Genomic DNA, 21,191 nt, shown 5'->3' with positions numbered 1-21,191 from the left:
TATCTTCGGCACGCATAAGATTAAATACCCTTGAACTAACGATTGGAGGGTTTGATCAATATATCTGGACAGCCAAAAAAAGGTTTTCATACAAACACTTTACTTTCGACCGATCATTCCAGTGGCAGCTACGATGGCAGCTTTATGGGGTCGGAGATGTCTCCTTCTATGAGTTACACATGGTATTATTATAGTACGCTCTTTAAGGGTATAAAAATGTAAATGCTAGATCTACGCTGTATCTCCGTCGAAATGATAGAGCCCGCATGTTCCGCCAGTTTGATGTTTAATTAAGAGGCCATCATAAATCACGACCACCTGTTTTTCCTCCTGTATCCTGATTTACTCACAGTTGTCTATCTTAATATATTGGAACCGGCTGCTTAGCTACGCCATTCCCGTAAATGGTATTGAAGTCCTATTCATTAAACTCAAAATAATTCATTTAATAGCTTGTAATAATAATTAGCTTGTAATAAAAGCCATCTTCAATTTTAATTTTGGTATAAAACGTTTTTAATGCGATATTTTGAATGAGCTCCGATAATTTAATATTTGCTTTATTTTCATAATTTAAGCTCATTTTTGTCTCAAATTATTCAACATCTAGTGCTGTTATTAAATTAATAATGGATTCATTATTATTTTGAACTTATGATCCTGTGATTAATTGCATTTTAATTGAATTTTCTTTGCTCCTTTACATACTTCATGCACATACAAATCCGAAACGTGTATTGAATGAGAACATGCAAATGTGTTTACTGGATAGCAAGTAATAGTTATCTAGCCGGGAGTGCCAGACTAGGAGATACCCAAAACCTTCTTCTACCAAAGTTAGATGCACCTGAGAGACTTACGCAAACACAGGATTTCAATATCGATTTTCACAGATTGCTTCAAAATGGGACGATTAGGATTATCGAAGGACTTACGTTTAAAGTGATCAGGGATAAAAGGTTTTAAATCGACTCAGTTCGTCGACCTGACCAATAATATATATACTTTGTGAGTTTGTCATGTTTCAAGCGAGTTATGTAAATATAATTATTTGTTACCTTTTCATTTTCAAATATTCAATATTTAATTCAGTTTTCGTCAATAATAATATGCAATAAATAATTGTATACGTCTGCAAATATATTATGAATGTTAAGCCTGCGGCAAGGTGTTAATGAAATGCCAGGATACCAGGACCAAAGCCCACACAGCTGGTACCAAATAAAACACTTGCAAATCAATTGCAGCTGCATTTCAAATTAGTAACCAAAACTGTCCGAACGCTGGCAAATGCAAAGCAGTGCGAGCTGTTAATGTTAATCAGATTTGCAATTTGCAATTATTAGCAAAATATTCGAGTGCGAGCGCATTACCAATTACGAATACATTTGTTTTCATTTGTTGTACGTGTGTGTGTGTGTGTGTGTGTGTGCACGTGTGTGTGCTGTGGAACTGGCAGTTGGATTGAAAGGGGTTCGGGTGGCAAGGGGAATACTCGGAATTTAATTTCGTGTAAATTAAAATTATGATTGAACGCGTGGGAGTAGCACGCTCGTGTAGGACTTGAATTGAATTTTAATTAATTTGAACATGTGTGAGCTTGGGGCTCGGACAGGCGAATTTATATGCCCAGTCAGGTTAATGTGCAATAGAACAAATTTGATACAAAAATCTAATCAAACGCCACATCAATGAAATTTAAGTTGTTATAGCTACAGATACTGAGATATATGTAAGTACTCCTTACAGACATATTCAGCACACAAATATTCTTTGACTTTTCCAGCCCTAAGTTGATTTTGATCCAAATGCCCGGAGATAACATTTTAAATTAAATATTATAGCACTGGCTTTATGCAAAGACACCCCAAAAGGCCTGATAAATGCCCGTCAATAAACAACACAAGTATTCTGCCATGTGTGTGGGACTGCGAAATAATGTTTTTTTTTTTTATCTGCACACGAAACCTTTACATTGCCACATCTTTGCGTGAGAAGAGTATAACGATTTTGGTATGTATCAGGCAGAAAGCAGCAGGCAGCATCTCCGACCTCATAAGTTTATATTCATGCAAACTGCGTCCATCAAACAGTGTCGGTTCCTCTGTATGAACGCATCGGTCGCAGGAAACAATAAAAGCTAGAGCATGGCTACTTTAAATATATGAGCTAAATCTAATTTTTAACCAAAAGCTCCAATGATTTGATGGCACCTTGGCACGGGTTCGGGGTACCTCCTAGTCCGGAACTTCGAACACTCCCAGCTCTTATACTTGTTTTATCTCAACAGAGAAGCTTAATATAGAATTTATGTTCCCATGGAAAGGCCACTTTTTGAATATCTTCACTACTAATATCTCTATAAAATACAGATGCACTTAAAGCGAAATAGCCTTGAATTTTCTTGCATGTATTGAATGCCAACTCCGAACCCTGAAAAGAAATATTAAAAATATAACTGATTGTTGTTGTTATTTTTCCCTAAATATTAAAGTATATTCTTGACTAGAGATAGTTTTATAAACAAAAGCGCACACGATGACCCACATTATGAGATACACTGGGTCAATTGCAGAGTTACTTAATCAGATGGCTATTTTAACTCACATCTTAAGGACATAAACGCTGCCGATAATCAAGCTTTATATAAACAATTATATAAAACCCCCAAACCGTTACAACAAAGCAAAGAAGTATAAATATGTGAAACGGCTTAGTGGATTGGCCTTAGTCTGATATATGAAATGTATGTACCATAAACATTTTATATGTTGGGTATACGAAACCTTGACATCACCTTTTTCAATCAAATAAAGAGCAGCTACCCGTGTCCTTCATCAACTGCCCTCGACTCGACCTCATAGCATACTCAATAAGCTGGCATTTTATTTGCATTTTTTCGTCACTTGATGTTTGCCTGGCTGGTTGCCCAATTCCCAGCAGTTTGCAGAGTCCCCCTCCTAACGCCTCGACACTGGCGAATATTTTGCCAGAGTTTTTACTTGGTTCGCGCGACGCTGTTGACAAATTCATCATCGTCTAAGCACGCGTCTGTCAGGCGCGCTAAGGATACAATAAATGTCTTTCGTGGTCTGTGCGCATGGCGTGTTCTGGGCCAGGACTCGCTCGGCTGCGTGGCTGCCTGGCTGCCTGTTCTGCGGCTGAGACACCCGCTGAGTGAAATACTCTGTCGGATTAATATGCAACAACGTTTTGCAATTTTTTGTCTCCATTTTATTTTATTTTTTTCTTTTGGCTTATTCATTTGCCTTTGGGCTTTCGCTCTTGGCTTCCTACATCCTCTGGCTCGGCTCTCAGTCGCGAGCTCAGGTGCACTTTGCGATAACAAATTAAACAACTTCATGCAGCCGTCGAAAAATGCTTTGAGTTTTTGTTTGCCTTACAAAAATAGATGGCAGCATGGTAGCAGCAATGAACGAGTGGGGATGCAAACAGAATTAGTTAAAATGGTGAGGCTCTCCACCGGAGTCCACAAGTTTAATTAATTCCAGATCTGAATTCGCGTTATATTACCAAAGCCCAGCTGGATTCAAAAGACAGAGTACCGAGCTTTCAAGACAAACGTTTACCAAGATACACATATCATAACCACGCAACAAAAGCCAAAATGGGCGAAATGTATTATAATTTTGTTACGATAATGAATTGAAAAATAAAACTTCCCATTGCCCACGCCGATCAAGTTTATTTAAACTTAAATTTACGTTTGTAGAGGGTATTATAATTTTGCCATTAAATGAGTAGCGAATAGAAGGTACGACTAGCCATGTCTGTCTGTTCAGTTCTAACCAAATTTGGTAAAAAAATATTAGCCAAACTTGGCATTTAGAATATCCATTGCTTTCCTCATAAATTTGAAAGCCCGTATATCATAATCCTTATGGGTTTCAATCCTTGTTTCTAAATATATATTTATCTTGAGCATGATACCAACTTGTCAACGTGTTCATGCTCCGAAAGAACAAATATTTTGTGTAACACTTTATTTGTATTATTATTACAATTGTTTTATGTCGTGGTTAGCATAAAATTGTTAGTGCGAGTCCATAAATACATATTCCCAAATACAAATAAAGTTTACTATAGCAATGGATACATTTTACTGTGCTCAGTCCACTCGACTTCACTGACAGTCTTGAGCTCTACGTAGGCCTGTTTAGCTAGCCAGTGAAACAGGGCACTGTTCCATTGTGTCTGCGTGGCCCAGAGTTCCCTGTTTGAAGGATTGGCCGATGTTCGAATACGACTGTAACGAGACCACAAATAAACCATGCTGCGCATCTTGTAGACCCACAAGTGATTCGGTATGTAACGTATGATATCCTGCAGTTGGCACATATGTTCCGAGTCTAATTTCTCCAAGAAGGACTCGTTTGTCAATTCAAAAATGGTGCCCATTATCGATTGAAAATTCGTCTTGTTCAACTCCAACGCCAAATGAGCCGAGTGCAGGAGTGTCTTAATTGCCTCCGGCCTGTCATAGCTCATTTTAACATGCAGAAATGAGTATCTTAAATTAATGCCTTTAAAGCGCTCGAGCTCTTTATCGATGCCCGCCTCACACCACTTGAAGTCTTTCCACCAAATATCCCAGCTTCTGTAGTTCATGTTCCTGTATATATCCGTCCACTCATCGCGGAGGGCCTGACGAAATCGCTTGGCTGCAGCGCGACTATAGTTTAAAGATAGTATCGGGGTATTCCGAGCTGGTGCCTGTGGAGGCACCGCCTCCTTTCCACCAACAATACTGCAGTGCTTACGTCGAAAGAACTTAATTGCATATGATTTGCTCTCCGGCTGCGGTAGCGGCTTCCAGTTGCTTTGAAGATAGGGCATTTCAAAGTCGCCTATTTTAAATAATTGATCCACTTGCTCTATAATGCGCCTCTTGCGTTTATTTTGGTCAAGTTCCCCATTGCTTGGCTCAGCAGCGCGTTTACATCCTCTGCCTTTACAGTGCCCGTTTCTGGCGTTTGAAAACGCGGTATTTTCGGTTCTATGGGGTCCCCTGTCTCGGTAAATGTTTGGCAACTGATTTGAATTCAAATTTTTATTGTTCCCAGCATCATTTCTGCCACTAAGTCGCCTAAACGTGGGCTCCAATGCATTTTGGAATTGTACATTATTTAAATTTCTGAATGGAAGCTGTTCTCTGTTAAAATGAAATTTATCGCTGGATAAAGCAGGTAACCGACGATGGTAATTGTGTTTGAAGAACGCATTGTTTTCAGAACTTTTTATATGTTGAACGGGGCAACCTACAAAATTGTTAGTGTGTGGTGGGGCAAAATCATCTTCAATGTTGCGGGGATCTGAATCTATATTATAGACTTTATCGGTGGGGTAGTTAAGGTTCCGATAATTATTGTTATTGTTGTTGTATGGGGTAAAATGATTTGCCTGCTCTCCATGAAAGTTATCCTCCAGATTTCGTGGATCTGCATCTATATTGTATACATCTGGTTCTCTTCGATGCAAGTCAGGTGGTCGAAAGCCCATTTCTCCCACAGGCGTGGAAGTCAATCTGCGTTCCGGGTAGTGGTCATTCCTGTTATCAGCGAGATATGCCAAGGGAATAGGATCACAATCTGGCGAATTTCCACGACTTGAGTTCCAGTTGATGCCGCGTGGTGGTGACGGTGTTCTGGGATAACTCGATGGGGCCATTTGACGATGCAGAAGCTCTCGGATTTTACGTAAAACTATGGCATCCACCTCGGCCTGTCGTCCGAGGCCCAGCTGCAGGCTAAGGCGTTTCCAATGCTGCTGAAAGTGGGTTAGGTTGAACTCTGGCTGCTCGAGTGTATGCACCGCTAGATCATGGGCACAGCTGGGGCTCAAGCCCAAATGGAATAGCCAGTCGCGTCTCTCGTTGAGCTGCACGTTGACTCCATTGCCAGATTGAACACCGAAACCATTGTGCGGGTTGCCAAATAGTTCTCTCTACATTTGGGATTTCGGGTATCTTACGTTCAACGAATCGAAAAGTATATTCCCCTTTTAAAGCTTACCTGTCCAAAGTGCTGTGGCCGCCCGCGCATGTTATTGCCATCATAAAAATTAACCCGGTGCAGCATTACGTAGAATTCTTTCCAAAATATTAGTGTTCCTTTTCAATTTAATTTTTGTTTTTTTTTTGCGATCTAATCAGTTCGAAGACCAAATTTGATGTGATGTCGCTCGAGTTTTGCTTACTAAGTACAACTGCCAGCAGTCCCTAAATGCCACGCACACTTGATAATGCCGAATTCTGTTAGCATTGAATTCGATAAATTATATCAAAAGCACTGAGCTTATCGATAAATCGCCAGCTAAATAAAAAAAAAAATTAAATTTTAAATTTTGGTAATAAATAGTGTTTGCACCTTATCTTCATATATAAAATCTTCTTAAAATCACAGCAATCATGTAAAAAGTACCATTATATTAATTATCCAATCTTTGTTATTAATAGCATAACTGGGATTGACTTTTGATTTGTGGAATTTATATAATAAATCGTTTTAATTAAAGACAATGATATTGACTCAAAATGTGTGCTGAACTAAAGGGGACATATTCTATCTCATATTACTACCCCATTGGAAATTGGCAAAAATTGTATAATTTAGTTAGGCACAAATATATCTTTGAAACCTGATTAAAGTTTGCAACGAATGTTAATATTATCTATAATTCGTAAATGTTGACTTCTTGACTATAATTGTGACTAATACATTCTGCGTATATTGGAGATTACAAGAGGTTATAATTTAGAACAAATAATAATATGTCCCTTTCTGAAAATTGAATGTAAATATTGATTTCTATTAAGCTAAGAAATTATCTACTTAAACTGAGTTCAGATCTATGATATGCTCAATATGAACTTACTGAATTTCTTTTAAGTTTTAATTTATTCTGAGATATGTATTGCAATATTAAATCATTTATTTGCAAAAAAAATGCAAAAAAAAAAAACATAAACGATATTTATGTAGTCGTGCCGGCAACAGTAAAATGGTTTAAACTGTTTTATTTGAATTTTTCATTTGCAATGAACCCAACTGACGGGCTATCGGGCATTCCTATGTCAACTCGCTTGTTGATATTGATACCTTCTGCACCTCTGTATTTAATCATTCCTTCAAATATTTTATTTATATATCAGACTTAAGCCATACATTCCGTATTCACTTAAATATTTGAATTTGGAGCACTCGCAGAATCATTTTTCGATTTAAACCGCCTTAAAGAAAAATCCAGAGCCGTTGATCCATTGGCCCAGATAAAGTTGGCAATAATTTATTACAATCACTCAAGTCAATAGCGATGTCGATGAGGACAAAAACGTAGCACATAAAATATAAATGGATCTCAGCCTTGCTCAGCTCTGTTGGACAGATGATACGAGTTGTGTGTGTGCAATATTTTAAAATTGCATCCCAGAGGATAAAAAAAAAATAAAAAGAAAAAACGTTGCAATAAAATGTGCTACATCGACACACGTCGCAAGTGAATGGGAAAAATTGAAATAAATAAGATATAAAATGGAAACAAATACACCAAATGACCCACAGGATCCCCTCCCTGCCCACGTTCTCTTTGCCCCTCTTTTCACACAAGCCTCAATTCTCGAGCTGAATTTATGCAAGTGAGACATTTGCGAAAGCCTTGCGACTCGATAAGAGTATTTATTTTGGCTTGGCGCTGCAATACGAGTATTCAGAAAACAGCGCCACGAATTGCCAATACGAATCCTTTTGGCCGAGAGTGTAAATTGTCTATGCCGGCATGCGGCTTACGCGGCGTATGTGGAATGTAGAAAGTTGGTTTTCTTTGGGTCCTATTTCGTTTGTGTGTCTGATACGTTCGGTGAGCAGACTCTGCAATCCGCTGACTTGGCGACACGGCCACGCCCTCTACTTGCAATTAAAGCAAACAACAGCGCAAACTAATCTCGAGGGCCTCGTAAATTCCGTGGGGCATTCCTGAGGGGTACTCCGACCACACCAGAGCAGATGCCAGGATACCAGCCAGTACAACAATAAACACCGCCTGTGGCAAGCAATTGAAACTATGCACCAAATCTGCAAACGTTGGCGGAATCACTAAGCTGCTTTTCTAATTCCTATCCTATCCTATCCTTTCGCATCATATCCATTCCTGCCACATACACCATGCCCCTTCCTCCGTCCACAATTTTATGCAGCATTCTATGCACTTTGTTTATTCTTCGCTGCGATGCCAAAGTGTGAGGGGGTTAAACGAATAAGAAGCCGGGCTAAATTTGGCTTATCGCATGTGGTATGTTTTGCCCAGCCAGTTCTGTTGTCGGGCTTAATTTGCATATTAATTGAATGTCAAAAAAGGGCCAAGAAGCACAACTTCGGCTGACTTTCGAGAGCGTCATGTGGGAATAGAAATTGACTTGAGGCTATGCACGGTTCTAAATCAACAAAGCAAAGGTGAATACATTAAAATTATCTCTGGAATTTCAATTTAAATGGCGAGTGAATTTCATTTATACCTATAACAAATAAACAAATACTTAAATCTAGAACGAAATTAAATTGAATTAGTATTTTGTAGTAGGTGTTAAAGATGCCTATCATAGGCGCAAATGTATATCAAGTGACTTGGGAGCTCTTTAACAAATTTTATAATTCTTCGTAGTTTAAAGCCACTGAGAAGCTGCTGTTCCAACCTTTCCAGCTGCCTTCTATATATCCATACACGTTATTTATGTACAAATCATAAGTCATCAATCGATTGCACAATTTAAACTGTTTATCTTAAATAATGTTGTAAACTTAATTAAAAGTAACAACTAATTTAATAGGTTAATTGGTAATTTTGAAAGCTATCATCTTTTATTATTTCACAGCGAACAGAGTACTGCACATTCGGCTGCGACCGACTCAAAAGCTAATACTTACTTAATATGAGTTTCAGATATATCTGCAAACTGAGTTTGAGGCAGATCAAACAATTTTGTATCTAGAGCTAATGCTGTAGTCCAAGCTCTATTGATAAATCGTTGAATATCTTACGACAATGCAACCAGTTAATTGCCTTTAGAAAATGTTGTTAAGTGGCTGCCAAATAAACACGACCCAAAGCATAGATGTGGCCCATCATTACAATAAATCAGAATGATAACTATTCAGTTTTGGGTTTTCTGAGTGGGGCAAACGGGAGGTATGCATACTCGCAACAGAGTCATAAATCTTCAAGTGGCAGTGCGCCCGTGTTGCTTGGCTGCTCCTTTGACTCGCATCCTGCTATTTTCAATGCTCGTTCGAAATGAAAATGCCATAACCCGCTTATAACGCACTTCTAAGCCCTATCAACTCCAGCTACAGCAGGTACCCAGGAGCAGATAGAAGAAACATCATCAGGAGCCACTGTTTGGCTCTGGCTGCCATGACAACGAGCCGGCTCCGACATGTTGCTGTCAGTGGAAATCGAGTTTCACTCATTCCTCTAACTGCCGTCTCGTACGAACTCCCAGCTTCTAATTGGCAGATGCATACAGCATGGACAATGGCACAATTGCCATCATTCGGCAGCGGTAGTAGTAGCAGTAACAGGACTAGGAGCAGAAGCAGGTGCGGTAACAGAAGCTAAAAATTCAGCAGCTATATAATCAGAAGGCATTTTATATGCAGTTGTTCTCATCTGCCAATTTTACGCATTGTGGGCACCAGGTGAATGCTGTTGTGGTTATACCATGCTCAATTGTAGACAACACTGAGAAAAATAAAAAAGAAAAAAGGAACTTTTTTTTAGTTTAGTTATATACTTGTAATATGAATTAAATCATTTTATATTATACTAGCGGGTATAACCCGGCCTTGCCTGTGGCACGTATGTTATAAAATCAAAATTCTCAAAAAAATTTGAAATGATTTTGAAACTGATCGGACGGTAAACAAATAACTTTCATACAAACGTTTTCCGCCAATTGACTACTGTTGCGAGTGGAATTTCCCAAATCGCTGAAACACGTATTCATTACATTCTTATGTAGAGCTTTGAAAAGTGGTTTGAAGCAAATCGGACACAATTTAAAACTTCGCACAAAAAATCTTTGAGTCGCATTCCACCCGAAAAAGTTTGGATTCTGCGAAAAGTGTGAAACACGTCTCAAATGATTTTTCTTATAGATCTCTGGAAATGAATTTGAGCGCGAAACGTCACCCACCAAATCTTTGACCTTCATTTCCACCAAGGAGGAACGTATTTTTCGAAAAGTGTGTTTTTTGAAAATAAGTTTGGGGCCGATCGGATGGTAAACAAAAATCTTTCATACAACCGTTTTCCGCCAATTTATCACTGTTGCGGGTGGAATTTCCCAAATCGCTAAAATACGTATTTATTAAGTTCTTATGTAGAGCTTTGAAAATAAGTTTGAAGCAAATCGGACACAACTTAAAACTTCGCACAAAAAATCTTTAAATCGCATTCCCCACCGAAGAAGTTTGAATTCTGAGAAAAGTGTGAAACACGTCTCAAATGATTTTTCTAATAGATCTCTGTAAATGAATTTGAGTGCGAAACGTCACCCACCAAATCTTTGACCTCCATTTCCACCAAGGAGGAATGGGTTTTCCGAAAAGTACGAAACACCCCTCAAATAAATTTGAACAAAGATCTTTGAAAATAAGTTTGGGGCCGATCGGATGGTAAACAAAAAAGTTACATACAAACGTTTTTCGCGATTTTTCCACACTTGCGAGTGGAATTTCCCGAAACCCCGTCTTAACGTGCACCTATATAACATAAGGTAACTACAGTGAAAATTTCAGCTTCCTAGATCTTACGGTTTGGGCTGTGCGTTGATCACCAATCAGTCAGTCAGTCAGTCAGTCAGGACAAACAGTTTTATATATAGAGATTTATATCGAGTAACTGAATAGTGCCTGAAACATGAGCCAACACTTGTATCCCTCGAATGTTCCATAAAAAATGCAGTAATAATATTCCAGTTGCCCACAACTTCAAATTAAACGGAAAATTATTGCATAATTAGCTATTTAGTTTCCTAAAATTGAAGTTAATCTGCCAGACAATTTGTATTCAATAAATGAATGAATAATGAACATTCATATAACATTATTCTGACCTTTTACCCTATAGAGATACACTTTATTTCTAATGATAACTAATTTAATTGGGCATCGTTCTTTTCATTGCTAAACCACTCTTGGGCTTTTATTTAAGTTTTAAGTATGCGGTTTACTAGCGGGGATTAACCTTGCCCGGGCCAAGTGTATTTAATTGAATCTAAGATATTTTTCATATGTAAAAAATTTGAATAAACTCTACGGTTAAATTTGTAATACGCATATGTATATGTTCTAAAAGACCTTTCAGTCAAAAATATATAATGTGTGTATACAGATAAATAAATTGTGTCTCATTTTCGCTGTGCCTTTTAATTTGTATTTTTCAGTGTAACCTCTGATGGTTGGCAAACTTTTGCCGCTTGGCTGCTTGGCTGGTCAACTACAATTTACAGTTTTGGACTTGGCTACTTAGTCGAGAGGCAAATATCAGACTCAGAACAAACATTCAGTCCAATTGAGTCTCTGCTCTTCTGGTTCTGGACAAGGTTCCTTTGTGCGATGCCAGTCATTAATGTTGCTCATGTGTCCTATGCTGCCGCTCCTACAGCCTATTCAGTATTGTTAAATTCTGTTGAAAGAGGGTATATACGGTTTTATAGCAACATCTGAGGTGTAACATCTCTCAGATATGGAGTAGCCGCATAAATACTTAACGAGTATGAAACACAGAGTATCTCGTAGTCGAGCGAATTCATGTACAGGGCTTTTACTTGTTATATGTTATTTGCATATGCGGTAAGAGCTACCCTCTTCTTCCGCTCTCTCCGCCACACACTCCCGTTGGCTCTCTTTTGGGCCTGCTGATGCTTGTGCCGGGTTTTGAATGTGCTTCTCAGTCTCAACTTTCACATAAACACAATCAAATTTTGCCTTTTGCCAACTTTTCCCATTTGCAGCTCGTAGTGCACATTCCGAAAATTGCAATCACAGCGAATTTCTGAAATACTACAGAATTTATTAATACTATAATGCGATGTCTCATTTAGTGGATATACGCGTAAATGTTTGGCAACTGATTAGCTCAGCTGAGCTAATGCTCACATAGTTGACTATGTATTGAAATCTCCTGCTGAAAATTTAGAGAGCTCGCCAATATATTTATTGCCAATTTGTCGCAGCCATGTTAGGTTGCCAACAAAAGCCTTTTTGCCATTTGGCAATATCTTTGGCAACTCTTATAGCGTTGAAACCGCAGCAGCGGCAAGCAAACTGCCTGAAGAGCTACATACGAATACAGAGACCGGGATGTGTGGTAAGGTTGGGACTGTGCCTATCCTTCAGCCGGCAAAGACTCGTCAGAGCCATCAAAGTGGTTGCCGAGCTGAATTTCACTTCCCTTGTGGCTGCATCAGAAGATATGCAAATCCTTGTCTGTCAGGCTACCTCTCTGCCGCCCCCTCCACCTCTCACTCTCACTCTGCCTCTCTCATTCTCGATGTTGACGAAATGAATCGAAATGTTTGCAGAGTTTGCGTCAAGTTTTGTGCTTCAGGAAATTAGCACGCAAATTACCACAGACTCTGCCAAGCCCTTCTCCAACCCGCAAACTAATTGGCTAGAAATGTGTGAAAATGGCATTTAACCGATTTATGATATTGCAATGGCATAAAAATGCAGCAGTTCAAAAATATATTCGCCATACTACGAATAAAGAAAATTTAAGAAAGACTTGCAGTATACGAGTAGTGCAAATATTGAGACTCTCTGACCTTAATATACGGTGTGCGGGTTTGTTTAATTAAGTGGTTTTCGTAGAGGTGGGAAACTTGCGCTATCAAATTTGTTGTGTCCAGATCATATTATCTTCTTAATATGATGCAGGCGCAACATTGTATCTTACAGATCTAAGGCAGACTAGCCTCATCGACTCGGCTGTTGAGCACGCCAAGAACAAATATTTTGTGTGCCAAGAGGCAATGTACTTTATGGCGACATACATATACTTCTGCCTATTACACACAATTGCTAATAACAAATATACACTTGACATTTTAAATTGTCTCTGTCTTAAATATTAGTCTCTATTTTTAAATAGTGCTCCGGACAATGTCTGGTAAAACTTTGACAAGCACATCACTGAGAGCTAAATAATATGTTTACCATTGTCTTTTACCTTTCTTTTCTTTCTTTCTTTTTTCAGATATTCTCATTTGCGCTCTTATTATCTTTAAGTTATTTTGTTTAAACTCGAATTATAAGTAATTATTGAATTTAAAATTGAGTTTATATAAAATTGGCAAGGTTGTCAAAATACACAAATTACTTTCGGAGAGTGTTACAAAGTATACGGACGTATTCGATTATACTTGCGTGCGGATATGTATATATACATATAGGATAAAACTTCAAGGGTTTTAACGCTTCAAAGCAGTCGACCGTCCAGCTTCTGCTACAACATTTCATTCATGCTCATGTTAAAGTGCTTTTTGCAACGTGTTGGAGCGCAAAATAGTCAACGATTGTGACCTTTAAGTGAGCAAAAAATGGGATTTAAAGAAACATCCAAGGACCATTCGTGAGATAGAAATAAATTGCACATTCCGCTTCAACTGTCAATCCTTTACAAAAAGCACTTAATGCAGCATGAAAGCATGTAAGAACGGCTAAATAGAATTAATGTTGAACCGATGCTCATAAGGGTTGACTCATATTTAACTCAAAGTTTTCTTATAAGAACTTTGTTTTCGATCTTTTTTTTCTGTAGCAGTCACGTGAGTTCGAGTTCCAATATTGATACGAACTTCCTTCGTTTTTAGAGACAAGATATTTTGATCAACCAAAAAAATGGCGAGTTTTCTAACCTGGCCAAATGCCAAATATCCGGCTGAAATCAAGTAGATCCTCACACAAGGAATCCAAGAAGTGGGGACGATTGAAAGTCCTTACAAAACAAGGATTCTACGTTGATCGATTTCTTACATATTGAAGGCACATTTAATAATGTTCGGTCAATAAAATAACTAACTCAATGGTGCTGTCAATGTTTATAGCTTTCTTCACATGTTATTAGCTTCGTTTCAATATTGTGCATTTTTAGCTTTCTCTTAATTTATGACGCTGACAAATGAAAAGTATTTCTCACGTACGGGTAAAATAACAGTGTTGCCCCCTTGTACATAAGGGCGTTACGTTTGTTGCAAATGTTCCTTTCTGGCCAGGTCCGCACTCAAATTGGCAAATTAATTTAACATCCCCAACGCCATAAGTTTTCGGTTCGCTCTGAGACCAATCGATGGCTGACTCTCTGCCACCCTATAATGAATAAATGAATATTTGCAACATCTTTGAGGCTAAAGGAATAGTTAATGTCTTAACGTACCGAATTCGATTCACAGATGTTAAACAGGAGTACTTTTCGTTTAGTATTTAAAGTCTCCATACCTGACATTAATTTGGTGATACCACTTTTAGGCATTTAACTGACACGGGGTATCAATATATGTATGTACTATGGTTTCCTGGCTTGTTTAATTTAGCATAAAAGCCAAGTTCGGAAATTATGTGAGCCAGCTTTCGAAAACTTGACCGACCTGGCTAGGCTTGTGCATTAGGGTGAAGATTGGTAGAGCGGACGAACGGCTACTTTCTTTGATATCGCTTTAGGCCAGAGCCAGGGAGTGGGAAACGACTTGATGAACTGTAAATGAACTTTCTGTTTGAATTCGATTTAGTTTTATTGCTGAATTTCACTCCGAACACATATCTAATAGAGTTTCCCAGCAGTAGCAGCAGCAGCAGCTTTAGCTTAAAAGAAATAACAAGTCGTGGTCAATTCAGGATATGCTGCTCTACAGCTCGGACACGTGTTTGGCCATGTTAGTGCAATGTGTATACAGATTGTTCGAGTGTGCTCCAGCACATACTATGCAAAATGTATTCGATATCCATTTGCAGTCGATATAAATTGTGAAATAAAGCACCATAAAAATGCAAATGATGATGCTCCCCCAAGCGAGCAGCAACATTGTTGCAGCTGAGAGACAGCTGCGGTTAGCCAGAGTTAAGATGAGTTGAGTTACATTTGGTTCGGTTGAACTGAAGGAGCAGCAAAAGGCAATATTGTATTGTTTGACAATGAGTTGAGCCAAACGATGTGCGACAAAAGACAACAAACGGTGCAGGGCAAAAATGCAAATGCAGTTCAATATTCCAGATATTTCCGAATTTTTGCTAAATTAAAGCCATGGTTTAGTCTTGATATTAACTTCGTCACATAACAATACATTGCGGTAAGGCCATAAAAAAAAACATTGGACATAGTCCGAATTTAATGAAATTGTCAAAGCGTAAATGTGGCATGCTTCAAAGAGTTCAGTTTGTGGGTGAACGAGAAAATATCCCAAAAATAAAACATTCTGGATCTAATGAGAAACTACATAAGCTCCCAGCTCCTTTATAAGCTCCCAAATATGATCGAAAAACCTAATCTAAATATCGATACTTATCAACTTAATGGGAACGGTTTGATTTATTGATTATATAAATAGCCTTAAAAAACGATTTAGCTTTAATTGTCTCTGATGTTGATGAGTTCATACAGACATATACTAACTGACATGGTTTAATCCCTTTGTCTGTTGATACTGATCATATATATACTTAATAGGTTCTGCCTGTAGCTTACATTTCCACAAAAGAATTCTTCCCTTTTTACCCATTTCCAACCGGTTCGGGGTATAGAAATGTTGGTCAAAATGAATATATAATTCGTGTATGTTTTCTTTCAATATGAATGTATACACAAATGAAGTATAATTTACCTTTTTGGATCCGTCCCGCTTTTTAAAGGCCATTTGTTAAAATGAAGGGGTGCAAATGGTTGATGCCCTTGACAGTTAACTTTTAATAATATATGACTAACTTATGTTTTTTTTCTAATATTTGTAATATTTTACGTCAGTTACGGGTAAATGATAGCCACAACAATTTAAAAATTGAGTTGTTACAAAAGACCAAGTTCACGCCAGTTTATCGCATAGGACTATAAATAAACCTAAATACACATAAATAAATATCCTAAATAACTTTCGATCGAGATAAATGGTATTATTATTAAAGTTCATTTTACACAATTCTCTCTTCAATGAAGTTAACTTTTTGCCATGTCAGAATGGAAGAAAATCTTCCAAAACTATTTAAATGTGCGCCTATAACTATAACGCAATTTTGTTGAGTAAAATTCTACAGCAATTGGTTTTTAACATCAACAACATCGGGCAACAATGCAATAAATATTGTGAAAAGAAACTCATTAGCATAAATATTAGCACAAGTATTTACGAGTTGCCCAAACACTAGCGAATGCACTGGGTAATCGCAATAATCCTTGAATGATCCAGTGTGAATTTATCAACTGTCGAGTTGAGTGCATGTTTTAACATATAAATTGCTGCCAGCCTTAATTATAAAAGTCAAAATGACGCATGTACTAAATATATATCCTGACTGTCCTGTTGCAATTAAATTTTGCAACACGGCGGCAGATTAAAGCAACTGAGCCGATAATTAAAATAGCATTAAATTGTGCGTAAAATCTAACATTTAACAATTTAACAGCAACAAAATGCGCTTAGCCATGTTCAAAATTACTTCGAACTAGGCTCGAATGCAGTCTAAGGATTTCTTGCACTATCCTATTCGGCTTACAAAAGACACATTTGCACACAAATCTTAAATCACAAAAGAGTTAAGATTAAAAAGTTAAGGAAGTCTGACAAAAGAAGGCAACCAAAATTAAGACAACTCGAATCTCCTAAAAAATTGATAATTCGACCCGAACTTCAAATGGTTCAAATGGAAACTAAAATGGAGAATCTTAATGGTAAAAACAGAGAAGAAACAGAGAGAGAAGTAAATAAACAGTTTATCAATCTAACATTTAGTTTATCTAAACTGTTGAGAATTATCGTAACAAGTTCTTAAAACTACGTCATATCGCAAAATAAGTAAATCTTTATCTTCCTTATTACTTTTGTTGGTTTTGTGCGTTTAATACATGGATCTTATTGTTTCATAAATTTGGCAAAATCGGACCAAATGAAATCGTTTTCATCATTTCAAATGAAATCGTTTTCATCATTTCAGCCGAAATCAGGATTAATCAGTTGAAACGAAACTGCAATATATATTGTATATATTTATATAGTTGGTGCGAATTGCACAAAGAATTTCGGAATCACTTGCATATATATTTAAACATATACATATATATATTAAAACATCGAAAATGTAATTATTCTGTGAAAAATGAAAAATTGAAAGAGACGTGCGGGGAAAAAGTCGCGTCGGGAAATGCTAGAATTATTATAATTGAACAATCTACATTTCAGGCAAGAATATATTTGTGATGGTGGCAAATCAATTTGGTTGATAGGACAGGATTAACCCCCATTGCAGATGTCAAGCGAGAGCCTTGCTGGCTGTCTTCCTTTGGGCTCAGCCTTTTGTGGCTGCTGTTGGCGCCAGTCTCATTAATAATCGCAATATCCACGGCACGAGGCGGGTTCGTTATGCAAAACTGTCATGAATCAGGCGAAAATGTAATTACATTCTGCCTGATGAGCAGCGAGCTCATCATCTTCCTTGTGCCAGGTCGGGACATTTCATCTTGGATAGCACGCATAACGTGCATATAAATTTTATAATGTCGTTGCCAACTTTGAGGACACGTAATCTAGAAGTAAATAAGTTTTCTGCCTTGTCTCGCGCAAAGTTTTGCTTATGAGTCTTGAGTCAACAAAGTTTTCTGCTTGTTGCTGTCCTCATTCAGCCCATTGGGGTATAATAATGATGTTGTTATTGAATTCAACCATTAAGGATGCTTAGCATGATCGCTGAAGTATAATAAGTTGTAAAACGATAGCTGCAAGCTTCAGTAAAATGCATTGCCCAGAGAGGCGCTCTCAGGTCAAATTATGCAAATATTAATATTATTGTTGAAATTATTATTATCTCTCACGTAAAAAAATTGTAAATATTATTGTTATAAGTAAACGATTTTCAAAGTTGATCAGCAAATATCTATCTAATAACTTATCTAATATTTGTCACCATTTCTCCGATTTCTGCCGCGTGCAGTCACATATTTGATAATTCCATATGAGCACAACTGTAATAAAATCGGCTGACTACAAATGGCAAATGTCAAAAGTGGTGCAATGTCATGCCACAATTACATATTATACAGCCCTGTTGTGTGTGCTTGGCACAAGGTTGGGCACACACCCATCTGTGTCGTATATTACGCGAGAAATGGGTGTGCCTGAAATGGGGCACGTAAACAAGTGATTTTCAATGTCGCAGCACTTACTGGGGTTATGTGAGTCAAATGTGAAGGAAATGAGATTATCGAGACTCATAGTTCTTTCTAAATGTTATTATTTAATTAAAATGCCAACCGTTTCGTATAAGGGGCGTAACAAAAACAAAAAAAAAAAACAAAAGCCACAGTGACAAGAAACGTGAATTTTTATATCAGAGTCTCGCAGAGTGGAACAGACATCAGAGAATCCGCCATTCACAGCACAGACCTTGAGCAACACTTAGTGCGGTTGAGGGAATTTGTTTTTGTATCTATTCGTTGGCCCATTGTTCTATATATTATCAGTCGAGTATTTGCAGCGAACTTTGTACCTTGTGGCAGACACACCGAAAGACCTCAATACCAGCGTCCGATCCAAGCCCTTCTATGGCTGCGTAATGCACCCAATCCCCGCCAGAAGCACCCACTTTTCGACACGTTTGCAACGCTGTCAGGCAAACATTGAAAAATCTCAACTAATGTCAAACGCTTTGTCGTCACCGTCGTCGTCGTCTTTTTTTTGGCGAAAGAGCGAAAGGGGCGGGGGTTGACTTGACATTTTTAATTTGCTTGTCGCCTTCCTCCCAATGCATGGTAACAAGTGGGCGTGGCTTTTCTGCCTTAAAAGTAGTGCACAGTCTTTTTGAAAAGGATAAATGCTTTGTCCATTCTGATAAATGGGCAAAGTTTCAGAGTAGCCCAAATAAATAGCTTACGATTTTTCACAACACATAACCAAAACTTTACAATCCGCCCTTATTCCACTTCCATACAACCAAGTCACAGTGCGCCACTGTGCCACCACAATGAGGAAAGCCCCCGGGTGTTTAATTCTCGGAATAATAGCGCCACTTGTTCGCAAGTGTCATTGTAAATATTTACAACAAGTTCGCCCCAAAAGGTGAAATCCACGTTGATAAGCTAGCCCTCTGCCAAAGATAACAACTGATTTCATTATGCAAATTGACAAAGTTATTTGACCAAGTCGTAGTCTTAATACCCTAGCTCGTTATAAATTGAATTTTATAAATATTTAAAATATATATTAATTAGCTGAGGTAGTCTTGGGAAATTTAATGTTTACATATCAACATTAGCGCTGTGATGAATTAATAATTATTTAATGGTCATTGAAAAAATCACAATAATAAATCGTTTAAAGAATGAATTATGATAAATTATCATTAAAAAAATAATAATATGGAAATGATTTATAATTATACTTAAAAAATCAAGTTTTTAAGAAGTATTTTAATAAAAAAATATATATTTATATATAGTATATATATTATTAGCATTGCTAAAACTAGGTCACATTTAATATTGTTTTGTATCTATCAACACCATTTTTATATGTTTTTTTTCTTTCAGAAAATGTCAAAAGGGGGACATGGAAAATAGAATTTTACTGACATTTTGAAGAGAACTGTTTCATAATTTGTGAACAATTTTTAGACGGTTCTATTATAACTGCATCAAAAAGTGTGCAGTCACTTTTGGGAATGAGTTCCAAGCTGCTTTTTCATCTGATGTCAACATAGAGTAAAATTTCACACTTTCCAAAAGCCTTCGAATCTGTGGGCCATCGAATACGTGTTCTATAATTTTTGCCATTGAAAAAAGTGGGCAGACAGTGTTAAGATACTCAAGTGCTTTGCCCTCTCTACCCTATGCTTTTACAAAGTTTTTAATCAGTCGGAGTTCGCTGTATCCAAGTTCAGTAGAGGCTCATTCCGAAAATTATGATTTCTCCAATTATGTGCTTCTCGTTTTGGCCAGTCATACTCTGAGTAATGCTCATGGCGACCTTGACTATCCCAAAAGCAGGGAGAGCAAGAATACTTTGTATAAACCCTTCGCTATCCAGACATCTTTATGTATGATTCATTCAAAAGGCTTAGCCGCCGTTCCATTAGAATCTTTCATGTTAACAACATGAACTATAAACTATGAACTATGAACTATGGATGAAGGGTTTATGATTTACATTATGGAGTTATACCGCGATCAGATTATCTTTACTGTTATCAACAAATAATCTCTTTACTTAGGGTTATACGTTTCGCAAAAAGTTTAGAAAAAAGTCCCAAAAAGGGCTTGGCAAAACACATTTTATTAATCAACGAGTGGAATTGAAAGTTAACTTTTAGGGCAGCACGCTAATACAGACGGATGGATATGGATTTGATGCTACTTAAAAATATTTCGCCTGTTACATACTACGTATTTTTGCACCAAACCAATATTCCCTTTTCAGCGCGTTTATAATCAGACCAGAATATACGTTAATAGGAACTTGGAAGCCGTCTGCTCTATGAAGCCAAGACAAGTACAAGACGACTTGGAGGTGCACGCCGCCTTTGAAGTTAATATTGTGCCATAAAATTTTAATATCACCATAAAATTATATATCGGTTAACCTAATTATAAACTCTATGTTCATGTAAATAATGACTGTATCTGTAACATATTTCGAAAGTAAAAAGTCTTATATTATTCATCAAAAAAGTAATCACTGCAGGTCTACCTCTGATTTTATAGAGCACTCGCCAGATACCAGGTTTAAGGAAATCTATGTATTCTAGCTAAGTCTACGTCACGTAAGTTCTACAGATGTGGGGCATTGTGCGCGGATGTGCAACAGCCGCTGATAAAGCGATTAGTCAGCGGGCAAGGGAATTTGCTCGAGTTATGGTCTGTTCTGTGGGTCTTATCAGCAAATGAGAACATACATAAAACCCGGGAGTTGGCGGCTCAAG

At 37.6% G+C, this 21,191-nt stretch overlaps 1 protein-coding gene across 1 annotated transcript; it reads right to left on the bottom strand.

Moving 5' to 3' along the window:
• Positions 1 to 4,061: 4,061 nt before the first annotated feature.
• LOC135426148 (uncharacterized) lies at positions 4,062 to 6,189 on the bottom strand. The gene is made up of 2 exons (XM_064679148.1): positions 6,033 to 6,189; positions 4,062 to 5,964 (listed from the first exon to the last, which is right to left on the bottom strand). The coding sequence occupies exons 1-2, from the start codon at positions 6,096 to 6,098 to the stop codon at positions 4,102 to 4,104; spliced, it is 1,929 nt and encodes a 642-aa protein (XP_064535218.1). The 5' UTR covers positions 6,099 to 6,189; the 3' UTR covers positions 4,062 to 4,101.
• Positions 6,190 to 21,191: the final 15,002 nt, after the last annotated feature.

This window comes from Drosophila montana, unplaced genomic scaffold, assembly GCF_035044405.1.
Source record: "Drosophila montana isolate Dmon_TW-CO22-7 unplaced genomic scaffold, ASM3504440v1 contig_1964_1, whole genome shotgun sequence".
NCBI lineage: Eukaryota > Metazoa > Arthropoda > Insecta > Diptera > Drosophilidae > Drosophila > Drosophila montana.
The sequence above is the reverse complement of the archived record's forward strand: the minus strand, read 5'-3'. Positions and strand labels throughout refer to the sequence as shown.